General features: G+C 38.0%; 2 protein-coding genes across 3 annotated transcripts in view; one reads left to right on the top strand and one right to left on the bottom strand.

The window, feature by feature from the left end:
* Nucleotides 1–560, bottom strand: part of col4a4 (collagen, type IV, alpha 4) — a 57,676-nt gene extending 57,116 nt beyond the window's left edge. The window contains exon 1 of the mRNA XM_066709704.1: nucleotides 375–560. The gene's annotated coding sequence lies outside the window, so the exon portion shown is untranslated. The remainder of the gene's footprint in view (nucleotides 1–374) is intronic.
* Nucleotides 561–646: 86 nt separating this feature from the next.
* The window catches only part of col4a3 (collagen, type IV, alpha 3), a 41,814-nt gene continuing 20,967 nt past the window's right edge, over nucleotides 647–21,493 (top strand). For both annotated transcript variants that reach the window (XM_066709705.1, XM_066709706.1), the window contains exons 1-12: nucleotides 647–1,130; nucleotides 14,311–14,367; nucleotides 16,865–16,954; nucleotides 17,166–17,210; nucleotides 17,489–17,533; nucleotides 17,706–17,768; nucleotides 18,277–18,330; nucleotides 18,639–18,665; nucleotides 20,654–20,719; nucleotides 21,009–21,071; nucleotides 21,163–21,207; nucleotides 21,301–21,345. In XM_066709705.1, coding sequence (XP_066565802.1) covers nucleotides 1,041–1,130; nucleotides 14,311–14,367; nucleotides 16,865–16,954; nucleotides 17,166–17,210; nucleotides 17,489–17,533; nucleotides 17,706–17,768; nucleotides 18,277–18,330; nucleotides 18,639–18,665; nucleotides 20,654–20,719; nucleotides 21,009–21,071; nucleotides 21,163–21,207; nucleotides 21,301–21,345 — 690 coding nt within the window. In that variant the 5' untranslated portion in view covers nucleotides 647–1,040. The remainder of the gene's footprint in view (nucleotides 1,131–14,310; nucleotides 14,368–16,864; nucleotides 16,955–17,165; nucleotides 17,211–17,488; nucleotides 17,534–17,705; nucleotides 17,769–18,276; nucleotides 18,331–18,638; nucleotides 18,666–20,653; nucleotides 20,720–21,008; nucleotides 21,072–21,162; nucleotides 21,208–21,300; nucleotides 21,346–21,493) is intronic.

Raw genomic sequence — 21,493 nt, forward strand, 5'->3', positions numbered from 1 at the left:
TAGGTATAGACCCTATTCTGAGAAACAAAACTGACCAAAAAACAACAGCCATACTATTAATCCACTCCAGCCCATTGTCAGCAGTTACATATATGTGCAGGTTACATACTGGTTACTGTGTCAAAGCCCTGTGTCTGCGGCACCTTTCACAATATGCGCACACTTTGATCTGCCAATGAGCAGCAAACCCACCAGCCGCAGCTATTACTGCTGAAAACTGGTCAAACTGTAACTGTCCGTCCAGAAACGAGCTGACCGCATGCACACCATTATTAAGTCTGGTGTTAAGCAATGACCTTAAAAAAAAGACAGACTTGTACATATTTAACAGACAGACAGATACACAATGCTTTACACCAGAATAGTATTCTCACCGTCTGTGGCCCTGCTCTTCTTCTTCTCCTTCTTCTTCTTCTGCTGCTGCTGCTGCTTTGTTATTTTGACCTGCACAAATTAAACCGACAAACAAACACCTATTCCAGCCACTGTAAAACCCCCACAAACCAGCCCAATTCCTCCCTTGAACAAGTGCAAGTACAGTGCTGGGGAGGACGGGGGGGGTTACTGTATTACCTGGGCGAGAGGGGAATTATTTACATAGACGAACAGACATAGACTGCGCCACTTAGAGGTGGTGGCCTATACTCTGTGTATTAAGGTAAAAAGGCTGCCCCACATGGTTAAATGCTCAGCACTCCAAGACCATTCAAGATTCCGACTTCTTGAACCGAGTAGCTTATGTTGTATTAGTCCTGGAAAGTGCCGCTCTATTAACAATGCAGTTGATTTGATGTCTGCAGGTGATCATGCCCGTTTGCTCTGAGGCGCCTCTGGACAGGTTCGTGCGTCGAGACCCGCAGAAAACACCTGCGCACGGAGAGGTGCAGCTGCGCAGTTCATGAGCTGCGTGCACTTGTTGCTCTACAGCTGACACGGTCGAGCCCTTCTTCTGCATTCACCCACCCCAGCCAAAACCCGCATGCGACCACTGTGGAGGCAACGCAAGAAAGGCTCAATTCAGTCCCGCCGGTGGTGCTGAAATGAGCCCCTTACCATCACCCCGAGTGCAAGCTCTCCTTTGGGGGGTTTTCTTGTGTTGCGGGATTTGGCCAGACATATCTGCAAATGATGTGAGTATAATTCTTCTGATCTGAAGCTGCCGCACCTGGAGGGAGTGAGTTACAGGTGGTGCAGTGAAGTGGCTTTTTTCCATCCTGCTGCAGTCAGGCTATATTCAGGCAATGGGATTCTGTGTTATATTTTTAATGATTCTACTGTAGAATATAATTGATATAAAACTTTTGTGCAGGTGTGTGTGAAGGGTGGGGGGTTGGGAGCCGTTTTTTTTCATGTCCGTTATTTAGGCCCTGGAGGGAAACAGTTCTAATTAGTCTAATTATAATTGGCCAATGGACTACCAAGAGTGGTGCAAGGTGAGGGTGCAGAAGTGGAGTGGGTGGGTGGGGCTAGAATGGCAACACGTAATACATGATTAGACGAATGAAGCAGTTAAGAGTTAATGACTTGTTTGTGGTATGCATGGACATGACAGATCAAGTGACTATCAGAGCTGACTGCCCTGTTTCAGCTGAACTCTGCACTCTGACGTCACGTTACAGCTGATTGCATTGATCATTCAAAGGAATACCTGTCATAAGTGACTCTTTTTGTGATCCTGGGATGACCATAAAATACATGATTTAATAAAAACGATATATGCATATTTATTACAAGTACAAAAGGCACAAGATCCTCGTGGGTCATCACTGGCCAGACATATGAGTAACCAAGCATTCGTCAGTGCCTGCCCTAACAGTGTATACAACCATGTTCAATGTAACTGTTTCTGATGGAAAGGGGTGCATTTTTAGGTTTCAATGCTTCACATGGTTTTAACTCAGTTAGTCCAATTATGCTTTTCTGTATATGGTACTAGATTCTTAACCAAAAAGAAGACAGAATAGAAAGGTGTAATTTCACAAGACTTGGTATAATTTCAAATTGATAAATTAAATAAGATATATTTTGTCTACCTCTGCATTTACACACACACGTATATGTACATTACTACTGTCTTGTATAATTATAATAAAGGGAAGTATCTCTGATTAGAAAGAAAAATAAAGCTTGGACACAAAGGTGTTCTTGCACAACTTAAGTGTTGTTAGCAGCCACTTTCTCTTCAATCAGTTTATCACGCTCAGTGTATCAACTTTTGAAAAGGTGACAATGCTGTTTGACAATGTTGTCAGTCAAGATTGTGTTTTGCTTTAAGTGGAGCTTGAAATCTTTGATGTATATTTCAGAACATAAGAAAGTTTACAAACGAGAGGAGGCCATTCAACCCATCGTGCTCGTTTGGTGTCCATTAATAACTAAGTGATCCAAGGATCCTATCCAGTCTATTTTTGAATGTTCCCAAATTGTCTCTTCAGCCACATCGCTGGGGAGTTTTTTCAGATTGTGACGCCTCTCTGTGTGAAGAAGTGTCTCCTGTTTTCTGTCTTGAATGCCTTGAAGCCCAATTTCCATTTGTGTCTCCGGGTGTGTGTGTCCCTGCTGATCTGGAAAAGCTCCTCTGGTTTGATGTGGTCGATGCCTTTCATGATTTTGAAGACTTGGATCAAGTCCCCACGTAGTCTCCTCTGTTCCAGGGTGAAAAGGTTCAGTTCCTCAGTCTCTCAGTAGGACAGTCCCTTCAGACCTGGAATAAGTCTGGTTGCTCTCCTCTGAACTGCCTCTAGAGCAGCGATATCTTTCTTGAAGTGTGGAGCCCAGAACTGTCCACAGTATCCAGATGAGCTCTGACTAGTGCATTGTACAGTCTGAACATCACTGCCCTTGTTTTAAATTCTACACTTTTGACAATATACCCTAACATCGTGTTTGCTTTTTTGTTGCTTCCCCACATTGTTTGGATGGAGAAAGTGAGGAGTCCACATAGACTCCTAGGTCTTTCTCATGCGTTACTTCATCTAGTTCTATTCCTCCCAAAAGGAATACACAGAAAGAACTCTCATATTTAGCAAGGCGTTCGGTGCACACTGAAGTCCTCTAAATCACTATTAATACTGTATATCCGGTCAGCTGTCTCCTCCGGTTACAGTCTGTCGGAACTGATTCTTCCCAAGTGACTTCAGCACTGGCCTTAAAAAGTATCTATGTTTAATATCCTCCACTAATCATAGCTGCTGGCTTGGCTGCTGTTTGCAGGGAGTTAGTACAAGGAATGGTCGCAGCTATGATTCTTTTCAGTCAGCTGCAATAACGTGTTACCCAGTTTTGGTACTTTGAGTTTTACAAAATCTATAGCAGTTTAAATGATAAGGATGCTCTATTTTTTATAATTTTTTCTTAGAAAACCCAAATACATATATAGGCCTATGTGTTATATTATTTTTGTCATTTAGCCGACACTCTTATTTTGTGTTGGAATGGTTCATGCTCAACCCATTAATAATAAAAAACACAAAAATACAGTTATCTTTTACCATATGTTTGAATTGTTTATTCATAGGAGGAAACATCCTCCAGACCTACATTTTTCACTGAACGTCATCCTATATATAATATAATTTTGTGATATTTAAATTGCAAGTAATTCTACCTGCATTAAATTTGCAATAAAGTACGTTCAAATTAAAAAGACAAAAGCTGATTTATCTGCATTCCATTCATCTTCAGGTTAACAGCATCTTTTAGTGAGGTTTGAAGTTCAAAGTAATTGTGCTGATGGTGATACAATCTGCCGTTGTTTTCGGAATCATACACTGCTTTGGCCTACATTAAAAAGTCTCCTAATTTGAATAGGATGAGAGTTATGCGTGCTATGCAGTATTTCATTTACAAAGCTGTTAACTACAGGAGACATCTGGTTAGAACAGGTTCAGTCTTGTCTAAATATCCCTGATTTTTCATCCAGGTAAAGTGTAATGCAAAGTGGCAAGAATTCCATTCAGCAGTTATAATGAGAACATAATTCAGTTGACTTCAAGTTGTTATCGAAGTATATAATTATTATTATTTGCATAACATACTATTACTTGATACAAAAAGTTTAAAGATATTTCTTAGATGTGCAGAATGCGAGAGGTTTGCGTAGTCTTTCTGTGTATATTCAGATGACAGTAGTGTTTGTTTATTCCTTTATTGTATACATTTCTGTGTTGATCAGAAAAGCAAACATTTTAGGCATTTAGGCTTATTCATAACAGTGTTATATTACCGAAGAAAGGGCGAAGTTGAAAGATAGCATGATTTACATAAGTTACTCTCATAAGCATGCACAGAATCAAATCATGACTGAGTGTACTTTGAGGGGATGCAGCTCAGATTTAGAGAGCCCAAATCCCAAAAGCCTTTGTGTGTTGGGAAAGAAAACAATATAGGCTTTAGAAAGTGACAAGTGGGGTCATTTATCTATGTATTTATTTATTTATTTAGGTGTTTGGTTTATTGTCTATTCTTTTTGTATACTATATTATTATCTTTACAGATATTAATAGCCGATTTCATCCAGCATTTCTTGGAAAACTACGTCATTTAAGTTCTCCCCATGTGATTTCTGCCTGAGAAGAGTATGGTTCATCATTTCTGTATAGATATACAGGTACACACTATATTGCATTGCCAAAATATGCCTTTTGTACCCTTGGATGAATGTGAAGAGGTGTAAATGATTTTGCATGCTCACAAAACAATCATGAAAACAAACCAAGAACACATCTCTTCATGCCAAACGTGTAATTCACTGTTTGGACAACTTACAGTAGTTGAAATAAATGGAACCAGTGCATTTCTTGGCAGCTGACTGAATTCTTATTATAAGAATTTATTAGCTTTTCATATTCTTTCCATTCATTTAGTATTTGTATGTTTTTGAGACTACATGTTTTTCTCCAATCATAATTGTTAAAAAGTCACGCGGTTTTCCTATTTCTTTGACTGCCTAATATCCGACTGCTGTGCCAAAAAGGAAGCCACAGTTTATTGCTTTGACATGAAGAATACATATTTAACATCGATGTAGTGCTTTTCTAAACATGCCACATCAGAAGCAATCTGCACAAATGACTATTCAATGCAATGCAATATCAGTGCTCTGTTGCAGCGTCACCCATGTCAAAGAAGGCCCAAGTTATTGCAGATAACAGTCTTCACCTCTTCCCATTCTCTTTTCTGAATGATTTTGTGCACAGAGTGGGGATTTGAATGTTTCCTGTGTCAGTCTATGATCTTCTGACCTCCACTTACTGCTAAAGATTCCCATGACTGAGATGACAGACAGTGTCTTTATTACTTAGGAGCGCATGCCATATACCTTTCCAGCCAGCAACATGTGATATTACTAGAGGCTGGTTTTATGCAAGGTTGCACTATACATAAAGATTGACATCCTCCTTATTTTTGAGGGTTACAGGACATTAGAGTTCCATACTTTTGTTGTTGTATTCACTTTTTAATCAGACCCTTTCTATCAGTAGTACTGTGACGTTATATGGAGGATGTACATGTGTAATAAGTGGACAACTGGAAAATTGAAAATTGAGTGACAGTCAAAAGTCTTGGCTGAAGGAATGTTCAGCAAATTGTGAAAACAGGTATTAAATAAATAAGTATATTTTAATGAATAATATCTATTTTTAAAGCACATGAATCAGTGAATGACATTATTTTGAAATTTCAAAGGTTTCTGTCTCTCAAGCAGAAAAGTTGAATTTGTACTTCAAAATAGCAGGTTATGCTCCCATAGAGAAGTGCATTGGGTTAAACCTCAGGGCAGGATGTATCTGATTTGTGCAGTATTTCACTCAACAGGTAGTGTTGTTCAAAGTTCTGGTGATAGAGCTCATGCATGTACAGGAATATGCTAAAAAGTTATAATTTCCTGGGTTTCCCCCACACAACATGCCATGATACTTGAGGACTTCCCTATATGTACTGATAGGAACATATTGGCTGTATATGAAACATTATGAAGTCAGGTGTAAATTGAGAGCTTGTGTGTGTTTTCTAATAAAGTGGGAAATTTGATTGATTAAGGGTCTAGTTTATAATGAAATAAAAGTGCAAACACATTGTATACACATTAGAATCGAGGTGTACGATCATACAGCTCAGGGTCATAGGACACACCTGCAGAAATAATGCAGTTTACCTTCACATTTTGGAACTAAATATTAAGTAACATGATCGCACAACCAAACCATGCACATCAATATAATAAAGAATTAAAAGCATTTGGTTAATGCATTTTTGTAATGCATGATCTTTAAGTTAGATATTTAGGCCACACATGCATGATGTGACATGCACCCAAATCAATCAAATTATACCTGCCTAGAGATGTAGAAAAGAAGGTGTTGTGCATATTTTCCATTCATCACCTTTCGCTATAGTTGTTTGCGCTGAAATATGCGACCATTGTTTAAAACCCATTAGGAGGCGTGCCATACAGTCAAGAATTGAAAACAAGCGTGGCGCAATATGTATTTTTTTTGTGATTAAAGTTCCTGGGATCTGCTTAATCAACAATTGCAAAGTACATTTAGTTTCACTTTCAAAACCAGTTTGTGGTTATGTTACTTTATGCTCCTCCATGTACAAATAATATTATGTTACCATGCAGAAGCAATACTGTATGCTGTAATATCTGAAGAAAGATGATTTCTAAATCTACATTGTCTTGAGTGTATCTAATCTCTAATCCTTGTACATGTATTTCTTAGACGTTCCACTAGCTCTTAAATGAGCTTTAGGATTTTGCCCTGATGGTAGATGTCTCACTCTGGCTTATCTAATTATTTCAGTACAGTAACACTTTTGTGTTTTGGATAATCTTGCATTTCTACAGAAAGTTCTGGGTTATGCTTCCTCTGATGTTATTAATATGATCAGAAATAAAGTTTTAGCAAATCCAAATTAAATGCCTTATTAAAGCAGCATGAGGTTATTACCGGTAGAAGAAACATTTTTTTGTTGTTTTTTTCTTCTCAAGTAAGTGAATTCAACTTTTCCATCAGCAATCATAAATGCTTGGTCAAGAAATTAATTATGTACATTGGATTTCTATCATGAAACTGATCCCTTCATCAGACCTAAACCGTATATTGTCAAGTGTCGAATGTAAGTAAAAAAAGTAATACCCTAATGTGCTAAAGGAGTCTTGGGATTTTAATTGAGCATCACACTACAGTTACATTACAATTGTGCATATGTGAGTATCCTGGGAAAAGCAGATGTTTGACAAAATCCAGGATTAGTCCATGCTGCTATAGCAGTGTAAACTCAGCTGTGGTTTAGAGTTTGATCTCATCGGCTCCTCTGTCTAGCCACGCACGCTTCAGTAAATGTCTTCTGCACCGAGTGAGTAAATGCTCCCATACCAACCAAACTCACAAGGATAATCTTTGCTAAACCCCTTGTTACAAGACTTACCAGACTGTGCAAACATATTAACCTGACTTCCTGGAGAAATGTCAGGAAATGAACAAATTCTTGAGCCGACTTTAACAATGCTTTTTGGTACTCGTCCATTATATATTGCTATTTTACGTAAAGCTGGGATTGTTGTCATCGAGTTCTAGCATAGATGGTTTTAGCAAACCCTTACAGCCTGCACGCTTTCATCCCAGAGCTTTAGTTTGTTTTCTGGATGTTCTTGCAGTGATTCCAGAACTTTTAAAGATGCAAATCTTGCAAGAGACAGTGTAGGTATGGGGAAAGACAGAGAAGAAAAATGATTACAAGCACTACAAGCATAGTATAATAGCATAATCATTTTTTGAATGGATTTTGAATAATAGGATATCTTCAAGGAGAGAAATGTTTTTAAAGGTGTTTATCTGGAACACAAAAGTCCTGTTAGTGTTCATTTAGGTTGTGTCTAGGACTGTGCTATGATATTATCTTCATTCCAAGAGGTGGTGACATCAAAGCTGAAGAAATCAGGCTGCGTTTTGTGGACAATAACACACAGGCCTGTATGACACTGATCAGGACAGGCAGATTGTTAGAAACGCAGAGGGTGGGAGGATTAATTATTTTGAGATATTGCTCTGGAATTCTCACACCATTTGTAAACTATTATAATAATGAATAATAATAATATTTAAAATGGCTCACGTTTTGCTGGTTTGCAGTATTAGCAAATGTTTTGTATACAGTGGCTATAGAAAGTATTCACCCCATTGGACTATTTCAAATGTAAATTTTTATAAGTTTAAACTGGATTTTTTTCCTTTGATTTACACAACATACTTAATGCTTTGTAAAGGCAAGAGATTTGTTTTTGTGAAACAACAGTTAATGTCTCATCGGACCACCACATCTTTTGCCACATCTTTTAGCAAATTTCAAGTGGGATTTTCTGATGTTAAGAAATGACTTGCCACTCTTCCATGTAGGCTATGGAGTAGCTGAGCTATTGTTGACATATGGACAGTTTCTCTCATCTTAGCCATGGTTCGCTGTAGGTCTTTCAGACTTGTCATTGGCCTCTTGGTGACTTCTCTGACCAATGGCATTCTTACTTGGGTGCTCAGTTTGGGAGGACAGCATGGTCTAAGCAGTTTCTGGGTGGTCCCGTATACCTTCCACTTTGTAATGATTGACTTGACTGTACTCCCAGGGACATTTAATGCCTTTCAGATCTTTTTAAACCCCTCCCCTGATCTGTGGTTTTCCATAACTTTATCCCGGAGTTGTTTTGAAAGCTCATTGGTCTTCATGGCAGTATCTTTGAATGCTCTAACCCAACTGTGGGACCTTACAGAGACAGTTGTATTTAATCTGGAATCATGTGAGCCACTTTTATTGCACACACATAGACTCCATACATCTCCATTCAATGTATTGTGTGAATACCTGAGCTTATTGAGGAGTGCTTATTTTGGCATAGTAAAGGGGGTTAATACTTATTTAATGAAGACTTTTCAGGATTTGTTAAAATTGATTGACCTCCCTCCCACCCCACAGTGTTTCCCACATTGAGTAAGGGGGAAAATCATCTAATTTAAATGCATACACAATTTAATTTCAGGTTGTAACAAAACAAATTTCCAAGGGGGGTGAATATATCTTATAGCCACAGTACATGAGAGTAAAAAATGCTTGATTATAACACATGACAACAAGAATAAACCAAGAAACTGAAATGAATGTCTCCAGGGTTCAGTATTTTTCTTGCCTGGAATTGTATACAAACATCTTATTTTTTGTTTTACAGGCACCCTGAGAAAATAAGCTGTACTTGTAAGCCATGTTTAGTCTAGCAAAAGACCCAGACCAGATTGTTTAAGTAGATTCAATTCACATGTGCAGAATTAAGGAGACAGTCTTCTGTATAAGAAAGTGAATGTTCCAAATGTTCTGCCGATGCTCATAACCGATAAAGCACAGTCTGGTTTTAAAGTCTGTTAACATCTATAACTGCACAAATACATGTTGCATACGTAGTTGATCTTTTTTCTACTTCTTTATTTTCATATTTCTTTGCTAAAACCAGCATGTAAAATATGGAGGTCTGATTCTGCTAACATCTAGGAAAAAATAAATGGTATCAGTTATCCAAAAACTGTGGGAAACATGACAATTTTCTCCGTGTTCCACTATTCATATTTTTTCCCTGTTATTATTCCATGAAGCGTACCCAAATAATGTTCAAAATGTTTTCAGTGATGGCTTTGTAAGTAACTGATACATATTTGCTTTGTCACTAGATCATATAAGAATTGTGTGTTGTATTACCTACTTTGTATTGTTTTATTTATTGATTGATTGATTTATTTAGATTTTTAAATGAGCTTCAGCACCACGGACAGATCTAAACTTTTTCTTCTAATTATTTTTAGTTTTTCTCCACCTGTACAGGTGACAGTAATGAGATGGTTGAGAAGAACATTACCAGGCTGATTGGTAGAGGTGTGATGAATAGAGTTGTATACTGTCTTAAAAGTATTTGAAGGCCATTGCCAGTGCATTAGACCCCAAATCTTGCATGAAATAGTTGATTCACCCTCACCACATCACAAGTTCAACACATAAGAAAAAGGTACACCTACACTCTTTCAAACTAGCTTGAAAACATCTTATAATTTGCATGTTTCATTATTTTTTTAAAGCCGAGAATTTATTTAATTTCAATCTTCTTCCCATATGTATATTAGCTCCTATTTGTCTGGGTTATTGAATTGTGTGTGTATTATATCTATGTGTGATAATATCAAGGATTATATCTGACATATGATATAGTATCGCATATGTAGTTACAGATGGTTTAAAGTATTATGTTATCATCACAGCAAGGTTAGGTTTGTGTTACATAAATTATTCACATTCTTGTTGAAAGTTAAACACAATACAACAAACAGTATTTTTGTTCTGATTTATTACAGGGGGAACTTAAGAGAATACTGTACGTACAGACTTGCTAACATCATAGCATATCATAACACAAGTAAAATAGACCTAGGACATTAAAGAGTTAATCCTACTACCCATGTCTAATCTTTTCCTGATAAAAACCATGAGAAAAAAAGGAAACAAAAAGAGGCACATACCCCTTTAACATGTTACCCTTATACAGGTCTCCAAAATGTTCTGATCAAAAAGCCTTTATTGTCATTTTACAAAGGCGGAGAACTTATATCAGATTTAACAGCTCAGCACGGAAATGTAACCTGCATTTTCTTGGCCCTTTCCAAACGTGAAAGATTAAATAATTTTGTGACGCAATGCACAAGATGGGCACAGTGCATTTAAAAACGTGTGCATTTTTGAACATGGTTAAGGTGACATATTGTGTGAAATATTGCAGTGAAATATTAAAGGTGCAGTGTCTTGTTCTTCTTATAATTTCTTTCCTACATGTTGTTTGTGGTGTTGGTCTCACGGTTATTTAGACTTTTGGGCTATATTTGAATGTGAATCCTGTAATTGCTTTGACAGATTGACAGTAGGAGGAGAATTTCGAGTGATATGACTAGATATGAGTCAATGTTTTATCTCAGGGGTCCCCAACATTTTTTACTAGAGGGTCAAATAAAAAAACTACTCACCACCAGGGCGCGGACTCGAATCAGTGAGATTGCTGAGCTTGCTTTTGGCAAACCAATCCGGTGATGTCAGGAGTGACGTTGGTGAGCACAGGCCACCATGAAGATGCCCATCAGTTAGTCTGGATCGCATTTTTGATTTGGTTATCTTTATATGTGAGAATGTTTGTTCACAAACTTAGGTGATCCCAAACATGGTTATGAAGCCCCGTGCTATTTTTTTTCAGATGTGGGAAATTGTCTGCAGAAAGGTGCATTTAGAACGCAATCAGATTCCCTTCCCCATGCTTGTCCTTCAGAGTGGTGTTTGATTGGAGATGCAAAATTTCCATAGCCACTCACCATCTGACGGTTCTTTCACAGGTCTGCTTTTTTCAGCCATGAATATATCAATTTCAGTGAGCAGCTCCGTACATCTTAAGAGCTTTGCCACGACTGTGCCACCCGATGTAGCTGTGATATGGCACTTCACTGTACAAAGAGTTCACTTTGTCCAAGTAATTTCGAAATCGCCGATGGTTCAGTCCATGAGAACCAATGAAGTTTACTGTTAAAACCACAACTTTAATAACCTCATCTAATTCCAGCGCTTTCCCACACAGCGATTGCTGTGGATAATGCAGTGTCCCCCAATAGGTTTTGCAATGCCCTCAAAGGACTCACAGTACGCGTTGATTCTGCCGATCAACCCTGCATGTTTTCCTGTCCCGTCTGTGATTACAGCCTTAAGTTCATCCCACTTTAAACCCAAAGTGTCCAGGGTTTTGCTAACACTCAAGCTTTTTCTCGTTTTTGGTGTTAAAATGTCATTTAACATATTGTACTCGTTGAACACAGCGATCTTTTCTTGGTCAGATCAGACAAACAATTAAGTCCTTGACCTGCACACAGAAGTATTCGTCTACATTCTGCGTCTACTTTTCGTATCTTTGACATTTTGTGCATCCTATGCAGCTAAAACTAAGCCTGAAAATTACTGAGTTGATTTTGAAAGCATTGCTATTAATATGTTTATTTCGGCACGTACATAGGGAGCCAGTCAAAAGGAGGCCGCGGGCCATAGTTTGGAGACCCCTGTTTCATCTAATGCTTGTGCTTCACAGTAAAGCCGGTCTCGTAAGGCTGTAAATGTGTCACAACTGACATGCTGATGTGTAATTCTTATGGTTTTGAACCGGCTTTGAAGTTTTGGCATGCCTTGGAAAGACATTTTGGCTTCCCGATTGTATTGAAACCTTGGTGTGTCATAATGTTTGTTGTCAAAACATCTGTAACTATATTGAGTATCTAGGTTAAAACTTAAATTATTCCAAGATGAGAAAAAATAACATATTCTAAGAAATAAATATTTTAGGGTCATGATTTCATTACTGTGTTTTTTTTTACTTTCCCAACTAAATACGATGTGTTTGATTAAATTGAAATGTATAAAATATTGTTCTACATTTATTATATAGCATATATAGCATGCAACCTACCCATATGGTTCAAATTTTATATTTTATATTTTTCATATACCAATATTGGGAATTTTTGTGTATATTTATTTAACCCAGTAATTACACACATTGGCAGTGTAACATCACTATTGTATGAATTGAATAAAGGAATTCCAAAGAAAAATCATTATCGCAATTCAAATGTGTCACAACATACCTTAAATAAAGCAATAATTGCCTTTGAATGGCATGCATTCACCTGCACGTTCCAGGTCACTATCAGATCACTAGCAGGATTGTTATCTAATGGTATGGTATGTTGCTTTCAGCGGTTTTGTACTAGAGCCAGATGTTGATGGACTGTGACCGTGTCTTCGTAGCTCACACCACCACTGAGAAAACCAAACATGAAAAACCGTTTGTCAATAAGTGATCATTATTTGTGAGTGGTATGTGTTTATTTGTAACACATGTATGATATAAAGAAGCCAAGTTGATGAGTTTGTCAGTGTGCAGTCATTTTTCTCTGTGCATCGCAGAAAGGATACACTACAACGTAACTCAAGTATTAGACATTTGACACGACCACTGTATACCTGGGACTGTGTTGTACATGAGAGGTAAAATAGAGACACTTGTTCGGACAGATTTCACTCGTCTCTGATTTTCCCGTAGATTCTGTACCATTTCGCCACTGTTGCCTGCGTTTCTAAACCCAAACAAAATTTGCAGACTCAGAATATCTCTCAAAGGATTATGGATAATTATGTCTGTGTGATGACGATAATATCTCTCATTAGACTGCGCAACAATCGTTTAACAAAGAACAAACCCGTGGGGTAAAGAATATGTATATATAGTGCCTGAGACATTTATATAACTTGATATAAGATTATCTAACATTCCTGTGTATGATGACCTGCTTTTCAAGGCTACTGCATATTTATTATTAAAAATAGAGCATTGTCACTTTTTAATCCATTGATGTGTACAAAAACTGCAGGATACTGAACACTATATGCAATTTATTAAACAAAGCATATTGCTATAATAAACATGACGTTAGATAAGACCTGCAGCAGGGAGACGCTTAAACAATTACTGATATAGTTGCAAATAAGAAACTACAGTATCTATTTCACATAATTTGAATGCCATGTGCATGTGATTAACTAACAACATTGAGATTTACCTTATTAGTACTGTCACTCTGAAAAAACAATCCATTCAAAATCTGCCAAAGAAGCAGTAACAAAAGCCAACTAGACAAGTTTCTTACAAAGTGTAGCCTTTTTTAGATGCATCCATCAAAGATTATTTGCTCACAATGTTCCTGTGAGAATCTGCAAAAAGTCCTTGAAGAAACCGACACAATATCTTTGATTTATCGAACAGAAGTTATAAACAACCTTAAATAAATATGGGGGCAGAGTTTGCAAAACAGTGTAGCTGTTAAAGGCCAATGTTAAAGACAAGCAGACTTTAGGAAAAGTGTGGAACAATCCCGTCCTGCAGTAGTTTGTCTAAGGCCATGAAAGTGCCTTCATTGAGAATAATGTTGCTATTGTTACTGCCGAGAGTTTCAATCTGCTTTGGTCAATATAGTTACACATGGAAATTATTTTGTTGGCACTTTATTGATCCAACTGGTGGCAGTATGCCCCAAATAAATGTACACAACCACTGCTCTTTCTGGCAGCCTTGCTCGCTATATCGTGCTCGGCAGGTTGCTAATAACTGCCAAACATTATCCTTCTCCAGAGATAATGGCTTAGAGCCTGTTTTTATTTTTTAATTGGTTTGTTTTTGCTTTCTAGGCATGTGTATGCACTGGTAAATCTCGCTGTGACTGTGACGGAGTGAAAGGCAACAAGGTAAGACAGACCAGAAAACTGATGCTATATAAAGAGATCGCAATAAAAAAGTGTAACAATGTTAAAAAAGGTAAGTCCAGCCACTAAATGTTTGACAACCTATAACTGGAAAATAAAACCTCAGGTAAAATTATTAACAAGTCATATTTCATCATTACAGGTAATCAAAATTCATTCTTTACAGCAAGTAGCACCCTCGATTTGTAGTTATCATTGCTTGGGGGTAAGATTTTAGTAGACAATTTCAGCTTCCTTAACAATAAACCTTTCTTCTGTGAATACCTCTTGGCAATAAGGTTCAAAGCAGGTGTACTGACGGAGCGTGTGTTTACTGGTGCCGACACTATGAATCCTTGTTGTATTTTATATTAACCTGTTGCGTTTAAAGTATTGATTTGTCACTCGGAGTTTGAACCCACATCTTAATATTGATCGATATTACTTTCATCTGATAAAGAAAAGGACAAAATCATTTATATAGGATTCGGCTTTCAAAGGAAACCCGGCCTACGTTTGTTTTCCAGTAAATGACTGAGACTTGGCAACCTCATGCAGGCTATGACAGTTTCTATGGACAGTTTTTCTTAGTGTATGATCGCTAATCCGTTACATACAGATCTTTGCATCTGATTAACTAATACACTGAAAAGCAAGAGGAGTTGCATTCCAGCCATGCTTGAGGCAACACACTCGATCCTGCTCTGTGCTTACTATACATTTGTTTTCACAAGACTGCTGAACTCAGCTGCCCTAAGTATTACATCATTATTATTATTATAATATCTCTTAGCTGATGCACTTATGCAGAGTGACTTGTTACACTATAGCCCATGAATTAGCCATTTATACAGCTGGGTTTCTGGGCAAAGGAGGATACATCACACAAAAGGTGGCTAGCTGACCCAAATGAGGGGTGAGGTTTGTCAACAGACATCAAAACAGACAACAATGCAAGGTGGAGACACAAGCTTAGATCTGGTAAGCCTTTTCGACTGTAGCACAGACCGCATCTAATCATTTTATATGGAGAACCACAATGTTACTGTTTACAGGCAATCTGTTGATGGAAGAATTGTTTCTTTACAACTAATTAATCGTATTTAAACATCTGAAACGTCACTATATTAACTGATATTGTGAAATGATCTGCGAATTCTAGAACTGCACAAATCTGTGCGTTTCCTTCTCTCAGAAATAATTGACCCATAATCCCCTCTCACTGGCTGCACCTGAGCACTGCAATGTTCAGTGTTTAGATTACAGATCTCAGCTATAGCTACCCCCTAGTGGAGAGCTGATGCTGTGTGTTTCTATTGGAAGGCTAATGCTCTTCCACATGAACAGGGTTTGTTTTTTGTTTTTAATACACATCCTTTGAAATTATTTAAATTTTACATTATACATTCATTCCATTTTACATGTATGTAATGATAAATCATCACCATATGGATTTGTAGCATGATGTTACAGTGTGAGGCAGAATTGTCCGTACCTTTACCATCTCGTTAAAGTTGGATCCTAAATCTTTTATCTGCACCCACCTTTGCAGGCCTTCCACGGCAGCAGACCTCCCAGTGCAAGCTGAATGATTTTATGTCTGATTTTTTTTAGGCATCTGATTAAGGCAGTCTCACGCTTTGGTTCTGAATTGCAGGGTCCTTATATCTCAGCTGATACAGACCGTGCATGTATCAGGCAGTCATGCTGTTGCACTGGTTTATTTCGGAATGAGGTTAGGGAATGAAAATAACTTACACTGTTTTTTTCTTTTTCGAGGAGTTGAAATCTCAGACTTTTCTAGTGAAATATGCATTTTATTATCTTTTTTAATAAATACATTCACATTTACCACTCAATATATATAAAACAATGTTTTATAGTCCAGGAAATATTGCTTACAGGTTATCCTAGTATATAAACTACTTTAAAATGATCATTTGGCTGTATATGTACCTGTTTATGTTGATTATTTATAAATTAATTATAAATTATGAATTAATTATAAATATAAAGTGTGGGAAGCTGTTTCTTGACAATTTTATAGTAATTGCAAAAAATTATAGAAGTCATCCTGTGGTATGGAGTGCCCTCTTCTGGCTGTATAGGGGATAAGGTCTCACAAAATGTATTCGGTGTGTGTCTCGACTTTTCCCTCTAGTGGCCTTAAAATGTATAATTGTTTTACTATGTAGAATACAGAGTAATATATTATATTATATTCAAATCTAAAAGTGCAGTGCATTTTTTCAGAGTAATGATACAACATTATAATGTATACATTTCAGTAAATCAGTGGCTATGATTACTAGCAGGTGGTTATGAATGGAGTAATTGTTATATGTGGAGGCATTAATCATATAGCAGGAGGCCCAAACAATATCTGAAAAAGTCTGCATAGATTGTAGACTTTTTTAATGCATAATGAATTAAAAAAGTGTGCTTGTTTCAGGTTTCTGTGATTTGGTTACTGGTCAGTAAAGTTATTTGTCTCCTGTAGGGTGAGAAGGGCTTCCCTGGGTATGAAGGCAAAATCGGAAGTCCTGGTTTCCCTGGACGTGAGGGTCCCTCTGGCCCAGCTGGGCAGAAGGTGCTATTTGTGTCACATTTTACTCCTTCAGTAATTCAATGAATGTGTGTTTTACATTATGCATTTATGCAACAATTTTCTGGATGTGTGCAACTTTGAATTGTTGCTGGCTACATCTTTTAAAAACTCTGTCAGCACTCCTCATCTGTGATCATCAAAATGTATCGATCATCTGTCCATTATTGCTGCTGTTATTGTTGTTGCTTTGCAGGGAGATAGAGGATTCCCAGGTGAAATCGGACTCAAAGGATCAAGGGTGACTGTTTTACATATTTATTGTGACGACTTTATGGAATGAAGGGAAGCATAATTATACATTTTTACTACTATTAAGTTCCAGTGTGTATGGCAGCATATCTTTTAAAAACATTGTAAGGACTGTAAAAATAGCATATCTCTTGCCTGTAACTGTAAACCTGTTACTGTTGTTCAAAGACTCTGCAGAGCAGCCTTTTGTTATATCTGTTAAGCGGGCAAGAAGTTAAAGAGGAAATAAATGCTGGTTAAAGTAATTGTGCGATCTGCTCCTCTTAGGGTGTCACTGGTACTCCTGGATTCTCAGGACAACCTGGTCTCCCTGTAAGTACCATTCAGTCTGTTTACGCTTCTTAGTTCCTATAATAAAGTGCAAATCTAATACAAAACCCAAAAGTATTCCACACATTTTCACACAGCTGCGTGTTACTCTGTAGTCTGCTGATTTGAGTGTGTATTTTGGCCATGTGACAGTTATGAGTTTGATACTTTGCAGGGAATCCCAGGATTTGAAGGTCCCCCGGGGCCCAGAGGAATCCCGGGATGCAACGGGACTAAGGTACTGTGGCAGAATATTCCAAACGGGCCAATCACTGGCACTCTTCCTGCAGATTGAAGATAAACCATGTCTGTCGGTGTTTCTCCTCTTCCTCTCTTTCAAACACATATTAACCAGTGATTGTACTATCCTTTGAGGAAACCAGGCTATTGACAAGTGTGACTGTGAACATAAATGACCAACAGCGATATACAGTGCATATAAAAATTCTACACCCCCTACACCCACAATGTTGTTATCAGTGCCTCAGTGTTTCATGCTCCACATTTTGTTCACTTGGAAGTTGTGGGGAAGGATGCATTGATAAATGAAAAGAATAGCAACAACAAAAATGGTTTACTGCATTTTATTTCCAGGCTATAAGGTAACACGACTTGCTATAGACACTGTATACTCCTGCAGGGGTGCTGTTTCATTCTTCTTACACATAATAATAAGTGTCTGTAATGCACGACAATGAAAACATACTGGGTTGTGGTTATGTTGCTGTTTATTTTATCTACTTCAGGGTGAGGAGGGATTTCCAGGACTTTCAGGCCGGGATGGAGTCCGAGGAGTACCAGTAGGTTTTATTCAATATTTTGTAACTACTGCTACAGCATGCTGACAAAAACATATTATTCTCTCTCCTGTTTTCATAGTAAACCAGTTTGTGTTTGTATTGATCTCGTTGTCATTACCTTCCTTAATATTTTATTCTAAGGGATGTGAGGTGTTACACATTGCACATACATTAATCTCTTGGGCTTCTTCTTCAAGTCCATACATTTCTAAATAAAGTCAGCATGTTTTAAAGTTGTTACATACAGTTGTGTTTTTTTTTTTCTAAGGAGATAAACCAGATTTTATTTCATTACATTTTCTCCCTAGGGTCTTCCTGGTCTCCTTGGTCCCAAGGTGCGTTTTAAACCTATAGTTCATAAAAATTGAGAAAACATACATTTGTGTGCTTTGAAGGTACTTTACAATAATGTAAAGTTGTTCGTGAGGTTCATCAGAATGCTGTACTGTAATAGGTTTGTACTTTAGACTTCATGTTAGAGGTGTCTTGCAGTTTATCTGTACGATACAACATCACAAATTAAAATTCACAACAGTAAACCTAACTATACTAAAATAAATACAGTGAGGGAAAAAAGTATTTGATCCCCTGCTGATTTTGTACGTTTGCCCACTGACAAAGAAATGATCAGTCTATAATTTTAATGGTAGGTGTATTTTAACAGTGAGAGACAGAATAACAACAAAAAAATCCAGAAAAACGCATTTCAAAAAAGTTATACATTGATTTGCATGTTAATGAGGGAAATAAGTATTTGACCCCTTCGACTTAGTACTTGGTGGCAAAACCCTTGTTGGCAATCACAGAGGTCAGACGTTTCTTGTAGTTGGCCACCAGGTTTGCACACATCTCAGGAGGGATTTTGTCCCACTCCTCTTTGCAGATCCTCTCCAAGTCATTAAGGTTTCAAGGCTGACGTTTGGCAACTCGAACCTTCAGCTCCCTCCACAGATTTTCTATGGGATTAAGGTCTGGAGACTGGCTAGGCCACTCCAGAACCTTAATGTGCTTCTTCTTGAGCCACTCCTTTGTTGCCTTGGCTGTGTGTTTTGGGTCATTGTCATGCTGGAATACCCATCCACGACCCATTTTCAATGCCCTGGCTGAGGGAAGGAGGTTCTCACCCAAGATTTGACGGTCCATGGCTCCGTCCATTGACCCTTTGATGCGGTGCAGTTGTCCTGTCCCCTTAGCAGAAAAACACCCCCAAAGCATAATGTTTCCACCTCCATGTTTGACGGTGGGGATGGTGTTCTTGGGGTCATTCCTCCTCCTCCAAACACGGCGAGTTGAGTTGATGCCAAAGAGCTCGATTTTGGTCTCATCTGACTACAACACTTTCACCCAGTTCTCCTCTGAATCATTCAGATGTTCATTGGCAAACTTCAGACGGGCCTGTACATGTGCTTTCTTGAGCAGGGGGACTTTGCGGGCGCTGCAGGATTTCAGTCCTTCATGGCGTAGTGTGTTACCAATTGTTTTCTTGGTGACAATGGTCCCAGCTGCCTTGAGATCATTAACAAGATCCTCCCATGTAGTTCTGGGCTGATTCCTCACCGTTCTCATGATCATTGAAACTCCACGAGGTGAGATCTTGCATGGAGCCCCAGACCGAGGGAGACTGACAGTTATTTTGTGTTTCTTCCATTTGCGAATAATCGCACCAACTGTTGTCACCTTCTCACCAAGCTGCTTGGCGATGGTCTTGTAGCCCATTCCAGCCTTGTGTAGGTCTACAATCTTGTCCCTGACATCCTTGGACAGCTCTTTGGTCTTGGCCATGGTGGAGAGTTTGGAATCTGATTGATTGATTGCTTCTGTGGACAGGTGTCTTTTATACAGGTAACGAGCTGAGATTAGGAGCACTCCCTTTAAGAGAGTGCTCCTAATCTCAGCTCGTTACCTGTATAAAAGACACCTGGGAGCCAGAAATCTAGCTGATTGATAGGGGATCAAATACTTATTTCCCTCATTAACATGCAAATCAATTTATAACTTTTTTGAAATGCATTTTTCTGGATTTTTTTGTTGTTATTCTGTCTCTCACTGTTAAAATACACCTACCATTAAAATTATAGACTGATCATTTCTTTGTCAGTGGGCAAACGTACAAAATCAGCAGGGGATCAAATACTTTTTTCCCTCACTGTACATGCAAGCACATTCAGTGCATTGTAGGACTACACTGCCTAAAATTGCAATTCCTATATATTCCCTTGAAGTTCTCAAGACTGCTTACTGCTGTTTGTGTTATATTGTTACTTCAAATATTATTGTCTGTTTCTCTGATGATAACAGGAGTTTATTGTACTCTTTGTGACAGGGGGAAACACCACATTATTACCCTACCAAAGGAAATAAAGGACTGCATGGGCGCAAGGGATTTAAAGTAACTATGACTGATTTGTTTCATATGTACGATCTGGTGTGATAGAATCATATCATTAATCCGCATACAGTCTTTCTTTGACGATTCTTCTTTTCGTGTTACCTGCTAAGGTTTGTGACAGGAAAAGCACCATTTGTGATGTGATGTTTTAAAAGAACCAAATGAGCTAATTTATATATTTTCATATCATAAGGTTTCATATCAACTATTTGAAAGGAGCACCTGTTTGTACTGAAAACACACTGTCTGCATCGCCTGAATTCTGTAAATCTAACTGTGCGTGTTTCAGGGATTGCCGGGGCCTCCAGGATGGAAGGGTCTGCCAGGGTCAGCCGGGCTTCCAGGATTGCCAGTACGTGAATCTGTCAGTCGGCAAACTAAATGAGTGGCCTGGATAGGAAAGACAATTTGGCATTGTTTCGACTTTCTTTCTTGTTTTTCAGGGGTTACCTGGAAAACCAGGTTTAGCAGGATTTCCAGGCGAGAAGGTGAGGTTCATATTTTTGGACCGTTTATATCTGTGGATAAACATGTTCATTTACTTTAAAATCTTTGCTAATGCAGTTGTTTTCCATTGATAGGGTGATAGAGGAAGTCACTCTGAACTTGGACCTAAGGGGCCAAAGGTAAATCATTTCATATTATTTTCTTATATAATAATAATAAGGAATTGAATACATAGTTTTAACAAAAAACATCTACAATAACAATTTAATAACAAGTCTACCTTTATAAGATCCGCTATTAGGTGTGGATCAATTACCTTTCCAATGC

The sequence above is a fragment of the Amia ocellicauda genome, chromosome 7, assembly GCF_036373705.1.
Source record: "Amia ocellicauda isolate fAmiCal2 chromosome 7, fAmiCal2.hap1, whole genome shotgun sequence".
Lineage (NCBI taxonomy): Eukaryota > Metazoa > Chordata > Actinopteri > Amiiformes > Amiidae > Amia > Amia ocellicauda.